At 41.2% G+C, this 22,790-nt stretch overlaps 1 protein-coding gene across 1 annotated transcript in view; it reads left to right on the top strand.

The window, feature by feature from the left end:
- Positions 1–22,790, top strand: part of sh3gl2a (SH3 domain containing GRB2 like 2a, endophilin A1) — a 45,031-nt gene that overhangs the window by 19,364 nt on the left and 2,877 nt on the right. Inside the window, exons 2-8 of the mRNA XM_083931161.1 lie at positions 10,911–10,979; positions 17,127–17,199; positions 18,294–18,437; positions 18,779–18,912; positions 19,012–19,170; positions 20,203–20,306; positions 20,493–20,623. Coding sequence (XP_083787287.1) covers positions 10,911–10,979; positions 17,127–17,199; positions 18,294–18,437; positions 18,779–18,912; positions 19,012–19,170; positions 20,203–20,306; positions 20,493–20,623 — 814 coding nt within the window. The remainder of the gene's footprint in view (positions 1–10,910; positions 10,980–17,126; positions 17,200–18,293; positions 18,438–18,778; positions 18,913–19,011; positions 19,171–20,202; positions 20,307–20,492; positions 20,624–22,790) is intronic.

The raw sequence follows: 22,790 nt of genomic DNA, 5'->3' as shown, positions 1-22,790 counted from the left end.
GACAGACAGCATTTTAAAATAAGCAAGAAAGGCAGTGAGTGGTTTTACAATGATTGTGCAAGAGAATTAAAAAAGAGAATTGAACACGTACATTCTTTCACACCTTCTCATGGCTCCTGGGCAGAATTGTAGGTGGTCTGGCACAGTGAGGGTTTTCAGGGTGTGATTGTGCAGAAAATACTGAGCACTTGTTCCAGTTCAGTTCATGATAGAAGCCATTTTTGCACAACAGCAAAACTCTGTCCAATGGATCAAGTGTTATTTTCTTTACTTTCATTATTTTAATGTTCTGCCTTGTACACTCCCTAACTTCATACACAGATCTCTGTATGTGTTTTTTAGCTGTTCAGCCATGAATTGTACACACTGTAGTCGTTTATGTACAGTAACTGGCTTTCCTGATTGACACATTCTCAGCTAGCTCCATAAATCTCAGCTTTTATTATTGTCACGTTTGTCATTACTCATCCTCCATCTTCGTCTCATCACCATCATCACGTATCCCAATGCTCACAAACTCTGGCACGCTTTCCTCTCCCTCTCTCACACACAGTGCCAGCTGGTTCCCCCTCCCCTTCCTCCCCCATTTACCGAATGGTACATGGATGGATTTGAGTGTGCACACATCTCCACGGCTACAGATTCATCCCTGCTGTTACATAAGAGCCATGCAAAGGCTTACAAATCAGATTATAATAGCCACAGGCCACACACTCAGAGAGGATAGAGGTCAGTGAAGCAACATGGTCAGCCAGTGGACTGTTGCTGGCATGAGTCTGGACGGAAGAGAAGCTGGCACCCTGTCCTGTCAGTCTTGACTCAGTGTCTACTTTTCCTGCAGATATTTTGAAATGTGTGAACCGAGCAGCCAATTTAGGGTCCCACTTTTGTTCCCTGCAAGGCTGTTGTTATCACTTGTTCCTCCGTGGTTTTTTAGCAACACCACAACCAGGCGTAACGTTTAATTTTGTCCCCATTAATGCCACCCCAGGCCTAGTAGTTCTTTGGGATTACTATCCTCATGAAACAGCTGTAGTTGCATCAGGAACCAGCCACCCCCACGTTGGCTTTGAACACCAGGATTTAAGAATAACAAATGGATTTTCCGTGATTGCACATGATAGCACAGGTCAATTCTCAGGAAAGGGTGTACAATTATAGGTTTGCTTCTAAATAAAGTATCCATCCACAGTTTGGTGTATTTCTAGGTTTAACGGTGGCAGTGCAGATTCCAGTTAAATGAATGTAGTCAGATATATTGTTGAGTCACAGTCCGGCAGTGAATGTACTCGGCACAGTGTCGCATGAGAAACATGACAATGTGAACAGCAAAGGCTAGAGGGTGTTTGGAGGTGAGAAGAGGGATAAAGGGAGTGAAAAGGACAGAAGTGAAAAGAATGGAGACACAATCTTCTTGGCATTGTTATGCAATTGTTTTGGACTTTTCAAGATTTGGCAGCTCATGGTCCTATTCCCAACTGACCAAAGCCTTCCTGTTTCTCCAGCTCTTTCCTCATTCATCATCATTTTCCTCTCTAACAACAAAAATGCAAAATGGAGAGTTTGACGAGGAGAAAAGGGTGAAAAATATGCCATTTGCAGTTAGGAAATGAGAAGGAGAAACATCTTGGTAGATGCTTCCACAGAGAAAAAAAAGAGCTGGGGTGCAGGTAGGAGGGGAGGGGTCTTTTAATGCTGTCAGGAAAAGTCAGGTCCTCCCATTATTGTCCAGCAGCAGGGGCTGTCCTCCTAATAGTCTCACTAATCACTCTTGTCATTTTTAATCTCCCTCTTCCACCCCAGGCGTATTTAAAGCAGGGGCCTCCGTGTGCCCGGCCGGGATTAGACTAGTGAGCAGGAGAGGAGGGAGGAGGAGGCTCGGGAGGCAGAGGGGGGAGGAGAGCAGCAGAAGCGGCAGCAGCACACTCCTCGTGTGCCTCACATTGGGCGCCATGTGACTGATGGTAATGCTAAAAAAAATAAAGGCTAACACAAAGATGCACGGCTGATGAGGTGTTTTAGGTGCGCAGCAGGAAAGAGTTCATTGAAAACACACTTCAACTATATTATTACAGTATGTATGTGTCTCAGAAGGTGATGTATGGATGGACCTCTTCATTCATGGAAACATCATAAAAATACAGAACCTTGTTAAATTTGCAAGTCATGTTTTTTTTCCTTGACATGCATTATAAGCAATATTAGTTCATTTTTCTCTTTGCAGCCACACTTGCTGTGTGATTCCATGTTGGTCTTTTTCTAGACTTTTTCTACAATCTTCATACATACATACATACATACATGAATAAAATACATTTTGAAAAGCAAAGAAATTGAGGCAATAAAAGTGAAAAAAATAATAGGAAACAAGGAGGGAATACATCCGACGGTTCTCAGTTTATCCAAACATTACTTAAGTCAACTTTACAAACAAAAAGAGTTCTTGTGTTGAGTAATTCACTGTGGGATTATTTTTATGGATTCCCATTGCTGAACTCTCATTCCATGGGTTTTGCAATTATTAGAAATGTAACTTTTTTTGACCAACATTGAGCTTGACGGACCTTTTAAGCTCTGAGACACAAAAATGACAGATGGTTTTAGTGTGTTGTTCAAAGACGCAACACTAATATATTTGGCATGCAGATAAGAAAAACACCTGAAGTAAAACATAGTTGTTATGCTGAATTTGTAGGTTCAGCAAACAAACAAGCACAATTGCCTGCTGGTCAGCAAACTACAGCTACGGACAGTAAACACCAAAATCAAGTGTGAGTCTCTCCTTATAGACCTCCTTCAGTAAAAATGGATCCAGTAATCCACATGTTTGTCAGATCAAATTTATGTATTTATGTATGTGGGAAGACACACAAGAACAAATCAGCCAACATCATAGCCCCTGGTTTGTGTTTGCATGTGTAGATATGGTGTTGTAGTATTGTTCACAACGTGATCTGTAGTCAGCAGTGTAATCTAATCCTGGACTTCCATTTAAGAGCAACAGCAGACTCTTTATGTGTCGGAGTGCGGCGCCGGTCGCCTTCGTCCTCAGCCGTTTAATAGTATTAACTCAGGGTGTCTTACACAGGTGTAAAACCCTGCTGCTTAAACTCTGCTCTTGTGTTTGCCAGGAGTGTTTCCATTAATCTGTGTGGGCAGTTCTCTTTATAGAAAAGGAAAATCTCTTGGCCTGCAGGTGAATTGACTCTGCTGATTTAATATAACAGAGTGGGATCCAATAGCTGGTAATGTTGTGGGGGCAGAAAGAGAAATTACAACTATCTATCTATCAGTGTTGATCTAAACGTCTAGAGCGAGGCAAAAACAAAATATATATTTTCTCTCTTGAGGAACATTTAACCTACCAACATTCCTTCTGTACATGTTAGGGAGTGAGCTTTAGAGCTGCTGGTCGGCGGAGTTTGTGACATTAGGGCAGCAGGCTAGCTGTTCCCTCTGTTTCCAGTCTTTGTGCTAAGCTAAAATAAGCAGCTGCTCGCTTTGGCTTCATATCTAACAGACAGCCATCCGATTGGTATCAGTCTTATTTCTTGTAATGCAAAATAAAGGCATTTATTCGTCCATTAAATTTGCCTTATCTTCTTGACCTCAGTCCTTCGGCTCCCGCACTTATCTTGCTTTTCACTTTAAAATCTACAGTTTAAATTTAAGTTATAATTTGAGCAAATAAAAGCAAATGACACTATCACAGTCACGGCCCTTAGCTTAACAGCTATAAAACATTTGTTATTTTGATATCCCGTTGAAAAAGAAATATAACATATTATTTCATAGTTGAATTTAGTCTAAAATTCAATTCAGTTCAAATTTTATTTACAGTGCCAATTCATAACAAAAGTTATCTCAGGACACTTTACTTATGGAGTAGGTAAAGACCACACTCTGACTTATTTATAATTTAAATAGACCCGACAATTCCCCCGTTAGGTACACAGTGGCAGCGAAAGAAAGATGGACAGATGGACAGAGAGAGTTAGAGATACAAAGACAGACAGAGAGACAGTCCCAGAGATGCAAGCAATCACAAAAGTAACAGTCACTATAATAGTTATAGTTAGGCAGTTAAAGTAGAATAGTAGAAACAAGCACAGCTAAGGTGATAGAATATGACAATGATAATAATAATGGTGGTAAATATGATCAATGATGAGAAGTGGTAATAGCAGCTGTGATACAATGAGATATATTACTGATGATGTTTTTATGGCTACAAATTGTATAATTTATAAAACTAATGATAGTATACATGAGTAATAGTAATAAGAGCAGCAGGTAGCGTCATGCAGGACCACGGCAGCAGGCACCACCACGATCAGCAGAGACCTGCGAGATTACGAAGCACAAACAACTCCAAGGAAGAAGTTAAATGCCTGCATGGGATATTTTTATAGGGCAAAACCAGACATCGGGCTTATCCATCTGCAACAGATGACAAATGTTCATCAGAAAAAGTAACACAGTATCAGTAAAAACACTCCATTTAACAAACATTAAAATGGAGTTAAAGAAGAAGATAACACGACAGCTGGTACAGCTAGCTGTAGATTTTCATGCAGATCAATTGCGACTTGAGAACCACAATGAAGAACTTGAACTTGACCCAAGAGGTTTGGGTGTTGTGAGCACCGAATCCCTCAGCAGTAAATAAGTCGACCTGTTACATAAAGCTGGTTGTCAGCTTTGTCACGCCTTGTTTTGTCACCTGAGCCTCTAAATGCTGATGTACCCAAAGATCCTCTGTGAGAGCATGTCAGGACACACTCTGTTGTCCATCATGTTTTGATGCAAGATATTTTGGGGACAAATAGACAGGGGAGGATGCCCTGCAGCCTTTCGCAACATCTCTCTGAGCTATTTTCGGCTCAACATTTAGCGTATTTAATCCGGTCTGATTTGGTTTTACATGGATGCCAGTTGGAGAGAAAAATGGAGTGTGGGTAGAAACATTTAAAGACCCAATAGACCTAAAGGTTTACTGTTTATACTAAGTATGATAGTTATATGTTCCTCTTTTTTATTCAACCTGACCTTGTAATTCTTGCTGTGTCTTGTCTGCTTTGTGTTTATAATGGTTTCATTGATTGCATTTCAATTCAAATTTGTGCAGACGTTCATGGTCGAGTCTCAGTCTCACAGAGGCCTTCATGCCCACTTCAGGATTGAATGAAATAACTTTGGTTATGGTCCTCTAAGATTTCATCCAGCAGCATCATGACCAAATATCTGTAAAAGTAATGACATTTCCTTTTGTTAGCAAATCTTAACACACTAACCTAAAATGGGAACATTACAACTGTTAGACATCAGAATGGTGCCTGTTCAGCCTCACAGAGCTGCTGACATGGCTCTCTTCATGACTCTTAACTGTCTGGTTTATATTACTTTTAACTGTTCTCATTCTTGTTTATCTCTGTGACACTTGATTGAAGGGAAATTTGAAAGAAGTTGTTTCAGCCTCTTTGGCTTTCTTCCTCCCTGCACATATCCCCCTCCAGTCGAAAATGTGTTTTGCTTATTGTCCCTTCACTTGGATGGTTGGTCTTCACTGGGCAGAGTTTGACACTAGAAGGCTTTTTTCACACTCCTTTGCTGAAAAGTTTCTCTGTGATCACCTTTGATCTGAGTTTAACATGGACGAACTTGTTTGGAAGCCAGTTGTAGTCACAGTACGCGTGAGTGATTTAAAACTTGAAACCTCCGGTGCACATACACTGAGAATGTACAGTGAAGTAGGACACATCTTAAACGATTGTAAAATATATTTTCAATGAGGAAGAAAGAATGTTTAACAAGTCATGTCTGGAGGGATTCTTAAATTAAACTATCGACCATCTAGCAATTGACCACACCAGCCATGTGTCATGAGAGTATCTTGCACGGTTGCAATGCTATTGCGATGACAAAATCTGTCCAGGGGTAGACATTTAAACACCTGGCAAAATACTCAAAACCGCCTCTGTGGTAGATCCTGCTACAGTTTGTGTCAAGGGCCACATTTTGTCATGAACACACGCATGCACGCACGCACGCACGCACGCACGCACGCACGCACGCACGCACGCACACACACACACACACACTGCAGTGAAACATTATCCCTGTATTGCCTCTTGAATGAATCAGCTGCATGTGCATTTACTCACAGCCTTCACTACTGCGAGTGCTCTCTGTTTTTGACGTCACGGCCTGTGACGTCCCAGGTTACATGTCATCTACGCCACTGCTGTTATTTCCCAGCAGCCAACTGCGCATTTTACTAATCCCTGCAAGGTTCACTTCACACTGATGCTACTGCTGCACATTTCTCCTTGTCGTGTCCTTCCCCTGCAGGGAGAAAGACGAGAGGGAGGGCTAAAAGAGAGAGTGATGGGTGGCGGAAGAAAATGGTGGTTGTTGAGTGAGTGAGGGACAGATAATAGGGATAAAAAGAGATCAGTTATGTGTGAAAACACAGTGATGTTGCTGATTCCCTGGGAGGTTTTAGATTGCTCGTTTCTTGAGCTTTGGTCACATTTACTTAGTATGTAGTAACTCACTGCAGGTAAAGGATCAATCATCACACCCCCTGTTAATGACTGTGACATGCTATATAGTCCTTTAATGTCTGAGGGTGTGTATGTTCATCTCCCTTCATCACTGTACTCAATTCTTGTCTCCTGCTCAGCTTGCAGCCATGAAAGCTCGACAGCGGCTCTGTCTTTTCTCTCCACTTTGCAAGTGTCTGGTAGTTTTATATGGTGTTGACAGCAGCCATGGGCAGCAGCACTGTTCCACTTACTCCAAACAGCCACCAACAGATCATTTTTATTCATTCAGTTGCTCTTACCCTGCCAAGCCATACGCATGTCCCAACAGGCACCGCTCGGCTGAGTTGTTTTTCATCCATTTAGCTTAGGAAATAACTGGATTCCACTGACTTCGACTCCCTCGACTCTCTATCTCTAAGCCAAAGGAATCATGGATGTGGGACACTCACACAGAGCTTTGAATACTGTGAATTGAGTCTTTCTGCATCACCGAAGGCCCCCTACAATTCCTATATTGTTGTAGTCCTTAGTATTGGTCCTCAGAACTACTGATGATATCTGAGTACATTCAGAGTACCAGCACATAAGGATTTCTGTCCAAATACTGTATGTACCAATTGTACACTTATAACTTACTACCTCCATGTATGTAAGTGTTCATGGTGTGATTAAATGTCGGGCTAAATAGGCCCATTTCCTGCTCAAACAAGATGGGCAGAGAGGCAGAAATGAGCAGCAGTGCGAGGGACAATGTGTGGTCTGGTTCAGTCTGAAAATTACTGACTACGAGCTTAGATCTTCTGTTAATGCTTTCGCTTTCCCGTCTGTACAGAGTCAAACAAGTAACAAGGGCAAATGTATCACAATTTGTACTGCAGTGGAGATCCTTATTCGATTGATTGATAAGCTGATTGATTGGAAATTTGATCACAGCTATTTTGATATTGGATTAATTGCTTTAGGGCGGCACGGTGGTGTGGTGTTTAGCACTGTCGCCTCACAGCAAGAGGGTTGCTGGTTTGACTCCGGGCTGGGGCCCTTCTCTCATGTTCTCCCCATATCTGCGTGGGGATTTCTCCGGGTTCTCCGGCTTCCTCCCACAGTCCAAAGACATGCACGTGTGAGGTTAATTGATGACTCTAAATTGCCCGTAGGTGTGAATGGTTGTCTGTCTCTGTTTGTCTCTTTGTGCCCTGCGATAGACTGGCACCTTGTCCAGGGTGTACCCCGCCTCACGCCTGATGTCTCACTGCAACATATTGTGAAAAAAAAAATTGATATTGACCTCCTCAGCTTAGTGACTCATTAAAAGCTCATTAATGTGTCTCAGTTTTCTATTATATAAATTCTAGTTTCTACATCTTTTTTGTATATTCATGTGACATTTGCGTTTGAAACCTGGTAGAAATTACATGCAACTGCATTCATTTTGTATCCAAGGTGAGATATAGCATAGTATGTGATTAGGAGGCCTGGATGAACACCAGAAGTGTCACTACATACATCGCTTGAAGTGGCACAGCTGTGGCTCACAAGGACATGAACATGGACTATGTCAGACATGTAGAGTACACAATGCTGTTTTACAGCCATATATATGACACGTACACCTCCGTCTTTAACAGCTCGGTTTCTCTCTTAATCTTCCAAGCGGTGGGGATGTTGCCATCGTAAGGCTTGTTTCCACACTTTGTCTCTGATCATCAGGTCTGATAGAAAAAAAGGATACAAGCAGTGTGAGGAATAACAGGAAGTTACCGTACAGATGCTGAGACGTACACACTGTACCTGATAACCCAGACAAGGGCAGATACCTGTCTCTATGGCAACCAGCTCAAGGAGGATTTGAAAACATTGCAGTGATGTTTAGGTGAAGCTAATGACAGGAAATGTGGCTCGCTGCTAAACTCCCATGTATATGTGTGTGTTTTGCATTGCTGTCATAATATTGAGCCGTTTTCACAAGTGGGATCAGACGACATTTTGCTGAGACGACTCATAGAGCACCGATCCTCAAAAAGTCTTACACTGCATAAACTGCTGTCAGAGGCTTTAGTCTTATAAACCCCCCTGCTGTCTGTCACAGATCACCCCTCTAATGTGTATATATATATATATATATATATATATACACACAAAATTCCCTCTGTAAAAACCTTTGAACGTTTTTTTTTTCCAAAGGTCTCATTTCTGTTCTAGAAATGAATGCAAATTAGCACATACAGCCTTTAAAAAGGGACTGCTTCATTTGCATATTCAAACGAATATAACTAGCTGCTACTATACTTCTAAAATAATTAGTTAAAATGTGAACCCTGTTCACCTGTAGTCACTCTGCGTTGAAATAAGATTGTCATGAAAATAAATATATAAAAAGGAGTAAATGTGTAGTGTGATTTTTCACTCTTGGCTCGAGGAAAGAATTCCACTGACCTTAGCTTTCACGGTTTCTCTGGTCACGCATTGTGACGTTCCCTGAAAGTTCTCTTCCTCTCCCTCGGCCCAACCTCTGAGGGCCTTGTCTGGCCTCGTTGTGTCAGTTTGCTGCCACCTCAAGCCGTCTGGTTACATCACAGACTGGAGCTGGATGGTGGCAGAGCTGGAAATATTCTGAGCAGACAGTGAGAGGGGACGAGAGCTCAAAGGGGTTATTTATGACGATGCACATGGACCTGCGCCATGTCTGAAGCTATAAGGAAAATTGCTCTTAGCTTGTTGCTGCCCATACTTTATCTCTTCTGCTATACTGCAGTAGCTGTTTACAACAGTCTGCAGCAGTGATGGAGAAACTCTGCATTGCTGTGAGCCTATCGTGTCTAAAGCAGGAGCTACTGTAACAGACTGCCTGTTGTCGAGGGCCTAGACTGCATTAAAGAGCTGCATGTGCATACAAATATGTGGGTACAATTGCCTGAGCTGTATGTTGTTTGTGCATATATTCACACACAAGGTTTTCTTGTTAAATACTTAACATCATTTCAGTCCTTTAAAGCTGCGGTAGGTAAAAAGCTACACACAAAAAAAAATGTATTTGGAGCAGAGTGAGCACTCTTCTTGCAGCTCTCCCTCTTCCCCTCTCTGTCCTGAGCCATTAGGAACACTTTTCTCTTTGAAATGACCTGTGTGATTGACCAAAGTCTCCTGTCACAGGCTAGATTTTCTTAAGCCTAAAACAGAGCCAAAAGGAAGTGCAGGAGTCTAATTGCCATTCAGAACACTTGATTTACAATATCATGAAAGATTAGTATGATTTTTTTTTTGCCCAACAATGCCAAAAATAAACTGCCTACCCCAAGTTTAAAAGGATTCAAATGAACCAATCTCAGATAGAAAGAAATGATCTAAGTTTGAACTGCCCAAATCTTAAAGACATTGAAAATAGAGACGTGAACTACTGCTGTAGGAAGAGTCTGACAGTTCTACAAATGCATGACAACCGTTCATAGCGCACGAATGCCAGATAGAGATCACTGACACACTCCTGACATTATCTGTGAGCACCGGTGGTGTTACAGTGAGAGGTAAGGCTTACTGATGAAATGGCTCTCTGTTCTGTGAAGCACAAGGTCGACCTGGCATTTGTGTGTTTGTTGTTTGACATTATCTTAATAGAGACGCTGTGGCCCTGTGATGTTGCAGATACATGCTTTTTCTCACTGCACATGCTGACAGGCCAAACCACTCTTTGATTTACTACAACAATATCTGACCAGTTCTTTTTCATCTCAAAGACCTGTAAGCTACAGGCTACAGTTTTAAATACGCACATCATATAAATTATGTATACATGTGTATTTTTAACAAACAGTCTGGAAATATCTGTGACATTTCCGTTATTTATTTTGCTTATTTTATTTGTATGTGTACAGCGTGTCCATGTGCAATACTGGAGATGACAAGTCCTTTTGAAGGTGTTCAATCATCAATATATCTATTGTTTCAATTACGGTGGTGTGGTTGTTAGCACTGTCGCCTCAGAGCAAGAGGGTTTCTGGTTCGAATCCCGGTTGTGTGGTGTTTGCATGTTCTCCCTGTGTCTGTGTTGGTTTTCTCCGGCTTACTCCCAAAGACACGCACTTGTTAAGGTCAATTGGGGACTCTAAATTGCCCGTAGGTATGAATGTGAGTGTGAATGTCTCTATGTGCCCTGTGATAGACTGGCGTCCTGTCAAGGGTGTACCCCGCCGATATCAGCTGGGATCGGCTCCAGCCCCCCCGCAACCTCGATAGGGACAAGCGGTTGAAGATGGATTTCAGTATTGATTATTATTGGAATTTACATTTCATCTTTGCAACCAATCGTTTTGTCACGCTGTTAAAGCTTCTAAATTGTAATGTGTTTTTTGTTTGTTTGTTCTGCAGAAAGTGAGCGAGAAAGTTGGAGGTGCAGAAGGAACGAAGCTCGATGAGGACTTCACTGAAATGGAAAAGGCAAGACTGAACTTTTTCCATTATCACCTTGATGAGAATGAAAACCAATGTCCATTATTAATTTACCAGAAGACCATCAAACTCTAAATGTTGCAAGATCCCTACAGACATTATAAATATAGATTCTCTCGACAAACATTTCTTCAACCTTTTGTGACTCTGGTTTTTTAAGGGCGAATCACCAGAAACACTCACTTGTTATTCTGTGGTAAACATGGCTCATAGCAAAATATTCTAAGCACCAATTGTTTAATATATAACAGAAAAATGTTGCACCAGTTTTTACACTAAGGTTAAATATAAACAGGAAAGTTTAGAGAAGCATTTTTGTGACTGCTGGTTTGGCCTGCAGATCAGACCGTGTTTGTATTGTGCAGCTTCCAGGTGCGAGTGGTCAGGGCTTACCTTGTAGTGAAACTTCCTTGAATAAACTAAGGTATAAAAAAAGAGGAAGTTACTTGAAAATGACAAACCCTGCAGTGTTCTTTCATTTCATTACTATATTCTATTGTTGCACATCTGGCAGAGAGCTTCCCCAGCTGGAAGGATTTCAATCATGTTAATATCTTTCTAACTTTATAGTGGGGTTCATTTTCATGTGTTTTGTTTTAATTTATTGTTTTTTAATCATCCAAATGATTGCTGCTCCAAACATCCCTGCTGCGGCATTCAAATCCAGAAAATGTCACCGCATTTATTTATGACTCACAACATGGACTGTTGTGGCCTCTATGGGGGGGAATAACATATTTCACATGTTCCAGTATATGAGCAATAATAAATACATGTATGTACCAACCAACCCCCCTGCTCCGCCCCGGTTAGGAGCAGCCGCGAGGCAGCGCATTTCCCCTCCCGTGCTGGTTGTCGGAACCTCGATGGTCAGACACGTGAGGGTGCGCTGCGGCCAGACTTTCTGCTACCCTGGAGCCCGCGTCAGGGACGTTGAGTGCTCCGCCCTCCAGCTGTGTTCACAACACAGGTCGGCCTCCACGCTGGTGCTGCAAGCCGGCACCAACGACTTGAAGAAACGCCAGTCCGAGGTCCTCAAGCAGGACTTCAGGTCCATGGTGGACCACCTGCTGAACACAGGGAAGCGTGTGATCATCTCCGGCCCGCTTCCCCCGCCCCGTTTTGGTGACGTCATGTACAGCCGCCTCCGCCAGCTTCACCTGTGGCTTAAAGGACACTGCCTGGGGAAGGGCATTCCATTCGTGGACAACTTCACGACTTTTTTTAGAAGACCCAAGCTTTTTAGACGCGATGGCCTGCACCCTAACCAAGAAGGGTCAAGACTTTTGTCTGCAAACATTGACCTGACTATCGAGTCCTGCACCTCCACCACCTCCTGACAAAAACCCAGTGTTGGGATCAGGATGCAGAGTCAGAGTTTAATTCACCTCTCTGCGCTGCCCATACCGCAAGCACACAGCAAGCATAGCTGCAGTCTTACACAACTCTCCGCGAGCTCTGTGGATCACTTTACAGCTCAGTATCCTATACAAACGCTGTGTGCCCCACGATCATCTACATTAATTAAATCAAAAATGAACAGAAGAGGAGCTATACAGAAAAACTTGATGCAAATCAACACCAAATCTGCGATAATGCAACAAAATCAGAGAATAAAATGTGGACTTTTAAACATCAGATCTCTGTCATCTAAAGCTGTATTAATAAATGATCTGATATCAGACAACCATATTGATGTTCTCTGTCTGACTGAAACCTGGCTGCGTCCCGAAGAATATGTTAGCCTAAATGAATCCACTCCTCCCAGTCATATTAATACTCATATTCCTCGAGGCAGTAGACGAGGAGGAGGCGTTGCAGCGATTTATGACTCAGGCCTATTAATAAACCCTAAACCTAAACTAAATTATAATTCATTTGAAAGTCTTGTTCTTAGTCTTTCACATTCAACCTGGAAAACTGTGCAGCCGATTATACTCGTTATAGTGTACCGGGCTCCCGGTCCCTACTCTGAATTTCTGTCTGAATTCTCAGAGTTTCTATCAAATTTAGTCCTTAAATCTGACAAAGTAATCATTGTAGGAGATTTTAATATTCACGTTGATGTTGTTAATAGCCTTAGTACTGCGTTTATCTCTCTATTAGATTCGATTGGTTTTAGTCAGTGTATACATGAACCTACTCACTGTTTTAATCACACCCTCGACCTTGTTTTGGTTTATGGTGTGGAAATCAATGACTTAATAGTCTTTTCACAGAATCCTATTTTATCAGACCATTATTTAATAACTTTTGAATTCATATTACAGGATTACTCACCACTGGGTAAAAGTTTCTACACTAGATGTTTATCTGATAGTGCTGTAACTAAATTTAAGGAAGCGATTCCATCTGCATTTACTTTAATGCCTTATCCTAATATTCAAGAGTCCTGCACTAACGTTTGTCTCTCTGAAATTGACCATTTTGTTGACAGTGTTGCTTGCTCACTAAGAAAAACACTCGACTCTGTTGCTCCGTTAAAAAAGAAGAAAATAAAACAGAGGAAGTTAGCTCCGTGGTATAACTCACAAACCCGTGAACTAAAACAAATATCGCGAAAATTAGAAAGTATATGGCGCTCTACTAAATTGGAGGAATCTCACTTAGCTTGGCATGAAAGTCTAAAGACATATAGGAAGGCCCTCCGTAATGCCAGAGCTGCCTATTACTCATCTTTAATAGAGGAGAATAAGAACAATCCTAGATTTCTTTTCAGCACTGTAGCCAGGCTGACAGAGAGCCACAGCTCTATTGAGCCATGTATTCCTATAACCCTCAGCAGTAACGACTTCATGACCTTCTTTAATGACAAAATTATAACTATTCGAGACAAAATCAACTCGCTTGGCACCAATCTTTCATCAAACCCAGGAACCTTAGAAACAACTGTACGACCTGATATATTTTTGGACTGCTTTTCTCCGGTCGACCTTAACAAATTAAACTCTACTATTTCAGCATCAAAACCTTCTACTTGTCTCCTAGACTCTATTCCAACCAGGTTACTCAAAGAAGTGTTACCTTTAATTAGCACTCCTGTATTAGATATGATTAACATGTCTTTATCAGCAGGTTATGTACCACAGTCTTTTAAAGTAGCTGTAATTAAACCTCTTCTTAAAAAGCCCAGTCTTGATCCTGAGGTTCTAGCCAACTACAGACCTATATCTAACCTTCCTTTTCTCTCTAAGATCCTCGAGAAATTAGTTGCCAATCAGTTGTGTGACTTTTTACATAATAATGAGTTATTTGAGGACTTCCAGTCAGGATTTAGAGCAAACCATAGCACTGAGACAGCACTGATAAAAATTACCAACGACCTTCTAATAGCTTCAGACAAAGGACTTGTCTCTGTGCTTGTCTTACTAGATCTTAGTGCTGCCTTCGACACTATTGACCATCACATCCTGCTACACAGACTGGAGCATCTGATCGGCATTAAAGGAACCGCACTGAGCTGGTTTAAGTCATATTTATCAGATAGATCTCAGTTTGTACATGTTAATGACAAATCCTCCATGCACACTAAAGTTAGTCACGGAGTCCCACAGGGTTCTGTCCTTGGACCGATTCTTTTCACCTTATATATGCTTCCCTTAGGAATTATTATAAGGAAGCACTCCATAAATTTTCATTGTTATGCTGATGATACACAATTATATTTGTCGATCAAACCAGAAGAAACCCATCAGTTAGATAAACTTCAAATGTGCATTAAGGAAATAAAAAGCTGGATGACCTGCAATTTTCTGATGTTAAACTCAGATAAAACTGAAGTTATTGTACTTGGCCCCAAAGGCCTCCGAAACTCAATAGCTACAGACATTGTTACTCTGGATGATGTTGTGTTGTCCTCCAGCACCACAGTAAGGAATCTGGGTGTTATCTTTGATCAGGATATGTCCTTCGATTCTCACATAAAACTAACAACAAGGACTGCATATTTTCACCTGCGTAATATTGCAAAAATTAGGAACATTATGTCTCAGAAAGATGCAGAAAAACTAGTCCATGCATTTGTTACTTCTAGGCTGGACTATTGCAATTCCTTATTATCAGGCTGCTCCAATAAGTCTGTTAAGAGTCTCCAGTTGGTACAAAATGCTGCAGCTCGTGTACTAACTAAAACAAACCGAAGAGAACATATTTCTCCTGTATTAGCTTCTCTGCACTGGCTACCTCTAAAATCTAGAATAGACTTTAAAATCCTTCTCCTTACGTACAAAGCTCTTATTGGTCAGGCTCCGTCGTATCTTAAAGAGCTCATAGTACCGTATCACCCAACTCGATCACTGCGCTCTGAGGATGCAGGGCTACTTGTCGTTCCTAGAGTCTCCAAAAATAGAAGGGGAGGCAGAGCCTTCAGCTACCAAGCTCCTCTCTTGTGGAACCAACTCCCAAGTGTTATTCGGGAGGCAGACACTGTCCCCATATTTAAGAGTAAACTTAAAACTTTCCTTTTTGATAAAGCTTACAGCTAGGGTTTACGAGCTCTCAGCTGTGTTGCTGTTGTTATTCTTAAAGCTGCGTCCGTTCAGTTTAATGATGCTGCTATAAGCCTAGTCTGCAAGGGGAAATATTACCTTTCCTAATACTCTGAGATTCTCTCCTCTCTATGTCATTCATGTCTCATCAATGCATGTTATTAATTCAACTTCTTCCCCGGAGTTGTTTGTGCTTTGTCATCTCCGAGGTCTCTGCTGATCGTGGTGGTGCCTACTGCCGTAGTCCTGTGGGTCACTGCTGATTTTGGTAGAGCCTGCTGCCTTGGTCCTGTATATCAGGCCCCTGCTGATGGGGGTGGTGCCTGCTGCCGTGGTCCTGTGCGCTAGTCTCTGCTGGTGCTGGTGGTGCCTGCTGCCCTGGTCCTGTGTGTAGGTCTCTGCTGACAGTGGTAGTGCCTGCTGCCTTGGTCCTGTGTATCAGGTTCCTGCTGATGGGGGTGCTGCCTGCTGCCCTGTTCCTGCGCGCACGTCTCGGCTGATGGTGGTGATGCCTGTTGCTGTGGTCCTGTGGTCCTGTATGAAGGTCTCTGCCGATGGTGTTAGTGCCTGCTGCTGTGGACCTGATTGTTGGTCTCTGCTGATCGTGGTGGTGCTTGCTGCCGTGGTCCTGTGTGCTGGTCCCTGCTGATGGTGGTGATGCCTGCTGCCCTGGTCCTGTGTGCAGGTCTCTGCTGATCGTGGTGGTGCCTACTGACGCTTCCTGCTACTTCAATAACTATTAGTCATTTATTCTGTCACTACTTTTATAAATTATAAAATCTGTAGCCATAAAAACACCATCAGTGGTATGTCTTGCTGTATCGTAGCTGCTATTGCCCCTACTCATCATTTTGTCATAATTATTTTCATTTTCATGTTCTGTCACCTTGGATGTGCGTGTTCCTGCTGTTCTGCTATGCAGACTGCCATAACATGTGGGTCATGTTCACATTACTATAGATATTGTTATAGTTACTGTTACTCGCTGGCTGCTTGCATCTCTGGAAGTGTGTCAGTCTCTCTGTCTTTTGTCTATCTTTGTGTTTCTCTCTTTCTCTCTCCTTTTCTTCCTCCCCAACCGGTCAAGACAGATGACCGTCCTCCACAGAGCTGGGTCTGTCCGACGTTCCTGCCTGTTATAGGGAAGGTTTTCGTTGCCACCGTACTCTATGGGGGAATTGTTGGGTCTTTACCTACTCTGTAAAGTGTCCTGAGATAACTTTGGTTATGATTTGACACTATAAATAAAATTGAATTGAATTGAATTGAATTGTACATGTGAGTGCTTTAAGCATCACCATATGTTGGTGCGTGTGTGTGCGTGTTTATGCATGTGATGCTGTGTGTTAACAACATAGTGGTTCCACTGTGCTGCAGAAAGAGAGTGGGAGCGTTGCAGAGTTGTTCGTAGCTGCTGCCGAGTCTCATCACACTAAATGAGAACATCATGCCGAGCTCTCAGCTCTGCACGCCTCTCTCTCACCCAGAACAAAGCAACACTTTCTTTTTTGTTTTTTCTCTCATTATTAGATGCATACATTATTTTTTTTACTGTTATATATATATGTTTTTACCCATCTCTTTTCTTAACTGTTATTTCTGCACCTGTTGTCTCCCTGTGCATGTTGTTTTACGTTGTGGTTTGCAGAAAATGGACACCACCTCTCGGGCGGTGCTAGACATCATTACCAAGACTACTGAGTATCTGCAGCCAAACCCAGGTGACATAAACCAGCTGTGGAGAATGATAATGTGATGCATTGTTTACTTTCAGACTAAAGGCTAGTCTCCCAAGAGTCAATATTAAAATAATCAAAGAAAAATGTTAAAAAATATATACTAGGTAGTGTAATATTCATACACCCTCACACATTATATATACATCCAGTAGTCACATATACATAGTGGAAACCTATCCATACACATTAAAACTTTATAGTATTAACAATGCAATAATAAATGCCACATTCAAATAATGCAACCACTATTTTAGTATTTTTCAAGTATGTTATTGTGATGAGTTGCATAATTTATTTTGCCCATATTGGTTTTTACTCTTGGATCTAGTTCTTGTCTCTAATCCTCATGTTGACACAATGTATTTATCTACATTTCTACTACTTCTATCACACTAGAAGAACACCTGAGAAAAATAGGGCTTTTGCTGATGTGAGAAGACATTTTAAAAATGTTCTCAAATATATCATTTATCTGACTATATAGACTGTTATGTAATAAACTGGAAATTAAAAAAAACAAAAGGATAAAAAAAGAATTGGAAAAACAAGCACTTGTTTCCAGAACAAAATGCCTCTGGACGTTATCAATTAGACTTCCAACAAAGACGTGACACTCCTCTGTCATTGAATGGGAGGGGGTTCAGATGTACATGAGCAAATAAAACAGCAGCTCAGCAGATTTGTCTGCTTCCCAGGTAGCATTAGTTTAAAGTTAGATGTTGGTATTGATAGCTTGACTAGTATTCTGTGTTTTGCATCAACGACTGATGACTAAAATTTGAAATCCTCACCATATGAATTGCAGTGGATTCTCATTGGCCTTTCAGACCTTTAAATCCCTTAAGATAGTGCGACTGATTATTTTCTCATGATATACTACAGCAGCAGCCCACCCCATACCTATGGTAGCAGTTTCGAAAGAATAAAACTCATTAAAACAGCCATTAAAAGAAATAACCTCAGAATCATCTGCAAACAAATCACCATCTAGCATTTGGTACGTTTTGTCTTGTGACTACAACTAAAAAACATTTGGCCCAGTGGTGTTTGGTTTCATTAGCGCTTTGCCTTTGCAGCCACCAGAGCCAAGATGAGCATGATGAACTCCATGTCACGTATGCGGGGACAGGAGAAGGGACCAGGCTATACGCAGACCGAGGCCATCTTAGGAGAGTCCATGCAGAGGTTTGGCAGGGAGCTTGGGGATGAATCTAACTTTGGTGAGCCTGAACACATAAAAGCTCCTTGCACCAACACTTTTCTTTTTTTTTTTAAATATATGCCTCACAGGAACAAAGCAGCATCATTTTATTCCCTCAAGGATGCAGTAATGATGTTATGAAAAATGCATGAGAATATTTTTCAGACGAGTTGCCTGAAATTGTTATTTAGTTCACAAGTGAAGGCGTAAAATGTTGTTTAAAGAGAAATACCTGTCTTCAAATTCTGCTGTGGATTCCAATGAAATGGTATTACTGCAGATTAACCCTTAACCTGACACTGATCTGTGTGCTATTCATATGTTTTGTTTCACTGTCTAAATGTGCCTTTACTTTTCCAGGCCAAGCTCTGATTGATGCTGGGGAAGCCATGCGTGAGCTTGCAGAGGTGAAGGATGCTCTGGACATGGAGGTCAAGCAGAACTTCATTGATCCACTGCAGAACCTCCATGAAAAGGATCTGAAGGAGATTCAGGTACGAGAGCGGATCTTTGAGGCACTGCCAAGAAAAAATCTAAACTCATCTCTTGGTCAAAACATGTAGCTTTACTTTCTTACTTTCCTTCTTTTGCAGCATCACCTGAAGAAAATGGAGGGTCGCCGTCTGGACTTTGATTACAAGAAGAAACGTCAGGGCAAAGTGACAGATGACGAGCTCAAACAAGCACTTGAGAAATTTGACGACTCAAAGGAGATCGCTGAGCAGAGCATGTTTAACCTGTTGGAGAGTGATGTAAGGATTATTTTACCTACCTTTTTATTTGATTTATTTTTTTATTTTGTCTGTCAACCCATTAAATTTACTTCACTGTTTTTTACTTTCTACTGTTACTGTTTACTTTTCCCAGGCTATCAATTTATACAATTAGTTGATCCAAGTGTCAACCTCAAAGTAAAGCCAGGGCAGAAGTGCCTTAAACCTGCATTCTTTCTAATGGCCAGGAGGGGGCGAGTCCACTGGTTTTAAAAAGAAGTCTGATTGGATAGAAGTCAACATAAAAATGACCCTTCTTCCTACTTGACAGCACGATTTTCATTTGGGAAATGATGACCCCATTTAGAGAAAAATAGACGACACAGCAGGGTATGTTTTAGGGCGGGCCTACCTTGTCATTAACAATTTACCACCACAACCTCCACTACCTTTCGTCCAAATATGATGAGACACTTTTGGTTAAAAAAAAGACTGCCAACAGCCACAATGTCAAACTCGAAACTTCCAAACAGTGGTCCACAAACCAATGGGTGGTGTCACGGAGGCTCCACCTTTTTTGTACAGTCGATCCTGTATGTTGGCAAAACGATGTCACCACAAGGTACATGAGTAGCTTTTCTGGAGCTTTCAGTAATATCACACAACCTTCCTCTGCAAGAGACGTCCAGTTTTCATGTATTGCAGATGTTCAAATCGCCATTTTTACAAGAATTTTAACGACTTGTCGCTTTAAAAACAAATCTTATCCACTGAGGAAGATCGTGTGATGAACAGAACAGCACAGAACAGCTGAAAATAGATCTTGTTGGGAGATTGTTTTGTCCTACTAATGAATTAACAGTCAATCTGTTAGTAACAGTCCTGCCGTTCATCCACTGTTGTTTCTCTGTGATCTGCTGTTAGTCACGTGAGAGCCCACTGTTATTTCTTCAGACATCTGAGGTTGAGTGAATTTGAGTCCAGATCTCAGTAACGATCATCATAATGGGTGATATGAATTAGGTGTCATGCTGTCTGTGTGTAACCGTAGACCCTGCTCATCTTTAACAGATTGAACAGGTGAGCCAGCTGTCTGCACTGGTACACGCTCAAGTGGAGTACCACAGCCGGGCAGCTGAGATCCTCACACAGCTCTCCAGTAAGATCGACGAACGGTTAGTACTCACGTTTCCTGTTCACTGGGATCTTTTTTGTTTTAATGTTATTGAATGTATGATACAATAACATGTAGAATTTGAGTCACAAACTGTTATTAACCAATACAGCTTTGCCACAGAAACACATTGCAGTTGATGTTAACCTCGATTATTTGTGCATTGAGGGTTTCTGTGTTTTTGCAGGATAAAGGACACTTCTGTCAAACCAAGGAAAGATTTCATTCCTAAACCACGTACGTCTCTGGACTTCTCCGCCATCAGTGAGAACCACAATGGAGGCCTCCACGGTGCTCGCTCTCCAGGTGAGACCCAGAGTACATTTGCCTTATTGCTCAGAAACATGTCCAGAAGCTAGTCCTGGTTCCGTAAATAAAATAAAATGTATAGAGGAAACTACCTGTATAGGATGGTTTCTGGGCAGGTTTCTGTTAATTCATAATCTTCTTTCCTATAACAACCATTTCTATGTTTTTAATTTGTACTATAAATTCTCAAATAAAAGCCAAAAAAAAAAAATGCAGTAGACGTATTAGAATGCATGGCAGGTTAAAGGGATAGTTGTCTCGATCTACACAGCATACTTAATGAGAACACACTCATAACTTCCAGTGATTCATTTTGACTTAAATTTCTTAACATCTGAAACGCAACATGTCCTGCAGATATTTCACATTAAAAGCCTTCCAGGAACAAGAAGGGATAAAGTGCTTAGAGGCCTTTTAATGTGAAACATACTGTATGGAGTCTTTTGTTTGCATGAGCATCACACTGTTACAAATCAATACTACACAAAGATATGGTGCTAAAAAAAATATTTAAAAATTGAGTTCTTGTCTCATGTTGTAAAACTTGAGATTTCCATGTCTTTTTTTACTATAAAGCAGATTGAGGTGACTTATAAATACTGTGAAAGTATTAAAAAGCTCAATCCAGAGAATTGAACACAGCCTGTATTCAGAAACTGTGTCTTTAAACAAACCGGACTTCTGTACAGTTGTGATGTCACAGCTATACTATATATATATATATATATATATATATATATATATATATATATATACGTAGATAGTGCCGCTACAGTGCTGTTACAGACATTCCCCAGCTGTAACGACAGTGCAGAGACAGAGAGAGAATGCAGATGCTGAGGACCTAGTAACGCTGACCAATCAGAGCAGACTTTTTCTCGAGGGGAGCTTAAAGAGATATGCGCTAAAACAGAGCGTACATACAGAACAGTTTCATACAGAAGGTGAATACAGGTATATTCAGACAGACAGGATGAGAAAAATAAAGTGTTTTTTGAAGTTCTAGAAGAAAGCCAAAGGTATAAAAATGTCCATAATATGTGCAAATATGAGGATAAGCATGTACAAACACACTAATACACGACAACACATGATTTACATGATAGGCATTAGTTCCACATGTAAAAAAGACAACTGCAAATGTTCTTCCCCAAGATTTGTTTCTAAAGAAAAATATGTGCTTTCCCTGAAAGCTAGATATTTGAGAATTTATGGTTTCTGTTCATTTTCTTTTTCTTTTCCCTGGCTCTTTCAGTTCCCAACATTTCAGTTATTACCTGTACTGAACAGAATATCCATCAATCAAGAACTAATTAATCCAAATCTGCATTCTTCTCTTTCCCCTTTTATGATTTCTGTTTATTCTTCCAGGGGCGAGGTCTCCAGGTGAGCCAGGTCAAACTTATCTGTTTCTCCATCTTTGTGTTCTCACCAATTCATTTCTCCGACAACAAACGTTCATTCACACTTGAAACTCAAAACTACTTCTCCCGCTCCCTTTTCCCCACTCCCCCTCGTCTTGTTCCCTCTTCCCCCTTTGCAGCAAGGTCTCCAGGTGAGACAAACAACAACATCTCTTCCATCCCGTTGTCATTTTTTGTCCATCTCTCTTTTTGTTTGTCTCTTTATCCTGAGAAAATTGTTGCACTCAAATATACAAATTAACAGCAGAAAAACAAGTGCCGTCCTCTCACTGTACAAAGAATGGCCGACCTACAGTAAAAATCAAAAGCTTATCAGCGGACGAGCATTTGCTGTTTCTGTTTTGTTCTCTTGTCAATCTTCTGATCCGTGTTATCCTTCTGTTTCTTTGTCTGTCTGCCTCTGTCAACTGTTTTGTCCAACTTCTTCTTTTGTTTATTGATCTTTCTGATGCTCTGCCTGCTGTTCTTACCCATCAAGTCCTCATGTATTCATCCACAAAATGCTATTAAACAAAAACACTTTTCACTCACGCTATTTTTTCACCTTTTGTTTTCTCCTGTCCCCTTTGCAGCAAGATCTCCAGGTGAGCAAGAGTGACTTGGGAGGGGATGCAAAATCTCACTCTTTCACTCTTATTTTTTTTTTTCCTTCTTTAAATGGATTTTTGTGGAAGTGCATATTTGTCTGCATATTTGTTTGCAGTGCAGCTCGTTTGCAGTGCAGTTTCTGTCTAACCCCTGGTTTCTCTTTT

The sequence above is a fragment of the Echiichthys vipera genome, assembly GCF_963691815.1.
Source record: "Echiichthys vipera genome assembly, chromosome: 2".
NCBI lineage: Eukaryota > Metazoa > Chordata > Actinopteri > Perciformes > Trachinidae > Echiichthys > Echiichthys vipera.
This window is presented reverse-complemented; position numbering and strand designations above follow the sequence as displayed.